Consider the following 505-nt stretch of genomic DNA (forward strand, 5'->3'; position numbering starts at 1 on the left):
GGACTAGTACCACTTATTTCTGTGTGTGTGCGTGTGCTTGTGTGAGCGTGCGTGTGTGTGCGTTTGTGTGTGTGTGTGGTTCGTACTGACAATAAATACTACATCATATATTTGTTACCTAGTATTGATTAGTATTGAGGTCAAGCATGTGTATAAAGGTGAAGACGATGAATGTTGTCATTGCTGGCTCTCCCGGGTAAAACACTGTTTTTGTGTGTGTTTCCACCTACAGTGGCAGCATGAGGATGTTCTGGGCCCCAGTAACCAACCTCTGAGTGTCAGCATTCCTCCTCGCTCCATCATCCTCAGCAACATGAAGAAGAAGCTGTACAAGCTGAGTCAGGACGAGGGAGCCATAGTGGCTATTCAGGTCAGTGTCCTGCCCCAGACACCATGTTTAATCCATCAGTCAAATGTACGGGTTACACTACTTAATAAAGGTAATTAATCACTGAAGATTAATAATACACTCGTAAATGGGGCACCACCTCCGTTGTTTAGCTAC

General features: G+C 44.8%; 1 protein-coding gene across 1 annotated transcript in view; it reads left to right on the forward strand.

Moving 5' to 3' along the window:
* The window catches only part of LOC118323022 (serine/threonine-protein kinase SMG1-like), a 43,921-nt gene that overhangs the window by 40,840 nt on the left and 2,576 nt on the right, over positions 1-505 (forward strand). Inside the window, exon 36 of the mRNA XM_035654934.1 lies at positions 233-440. Within this exon, the coding sequence (XP_035510827.1) occupies positions 233-440 (208 nt within the window). The remainder of the gene's footprint in view (positions 1-232; positions 441-505) is intronic.

Source organism: Morone saxatilis, unplaced genomic scaffold, assembly GCF_004916995.1.
Source record: "Morone saxatilis isolate NCDOM2014 unplaced genomic scaffold, NCSU_SB_2.0 Contig14, whole genome shotgun sequence".
Taxonomy (NCBI): domain Eukaryota; kingdom Metazoa; phylum Chordata; class Actinopteri; family Moronidae; genus Morone; species Morone saxatilis.